At 36.0% G+C, this 611-nt stretch overlaps 1 protein-coding gene across 1 annotated transcript; it reads right to left on the bottom strand.

Moving 5' to 3' along the window:
* Positions 1–33: 33 nt before the first annotated feature.
* LOC117115951 lies at positions 34–540 on the bottom strand (the record flags this gene model as incomplete). Its single annotated transcript, XM_033259844.1, has 2 exons — positions 34–216; positions 368–540. Coding segments are annotated over 2 exons (356 nt in total), but the record flags the coding sequence as incomplete, so codon positions are not given.
* Between the last annotated feature and the right edge of the window lie 71 nt (positions 541–611).

Below are 611 nucleotides of genomic sequence, written 5' to 3'. Positions count from 1 at the left end.
AAGCTATAAAAGATAAAGAATATGAGAGCCTACTCTACCTGAAATGTATGTGGCCCTGTTCTTTTAACATCATTTGCTGATAAGGCTTGAGCCGATTGCATTCTTTTCAAGCAGTGGTCTATGAAATATGGTGGTCTGTTCCAGAGATACTCTGGGACCACCTCTTTATAGGACCTCCCAAAACCAGCATCTGCTTTTACATTGGCCATGATGTACCTTAATAACATAAGCAAAACATGGCACATGAATTGATGTTTTTAGAAAAAAATTATTTTCCAAAAATTATACTGGAACTTCCCAAGATAAAATGTGTTTAGTGTTTCATATTTTTTTAAAGCATGTATAATCAAAGAAAAACAACACTTACTGTTTCTTTCTGCTTGTTAGATATTCAGTGATAAGAGCAGATATCATGCCAGAAACAGAATATGATGATCTGTCTGTCAGGAACTTGTGTTTGAACACCCTATTTTGACGTTCTAAGCCATTGTTAGTGTGTGCCAGTAATCCGTCTTCCTTACGGTAGGCCCATGCCCATCGCTAAAATGTAGAACCATGCAAATTAAATGCGAGATATCCCAAATAAAATAATTAGGTGAAATCAACACATG

This window comes from Anneissia japonica, unplaced genomic scaffold (genome assembly GCF_011630105.1).
Source record: "Anneissia japonica isolate Jap-2015-1 unplaced genomic scaffold, ASM1163010v1 scaffold292818_len611_cov612_single, whole genome shotgun sequence".
NCBI lineage: Eukaryota > Metazoa > Echinodermata > Crinoidea > Comatulida > Comatulidae > Anneissia > Anneissia japonica.
Note: the sequence above shows the minus strand (reverse complement) of the source record. Positions and strands in the feature narration are given on the sequence as shown.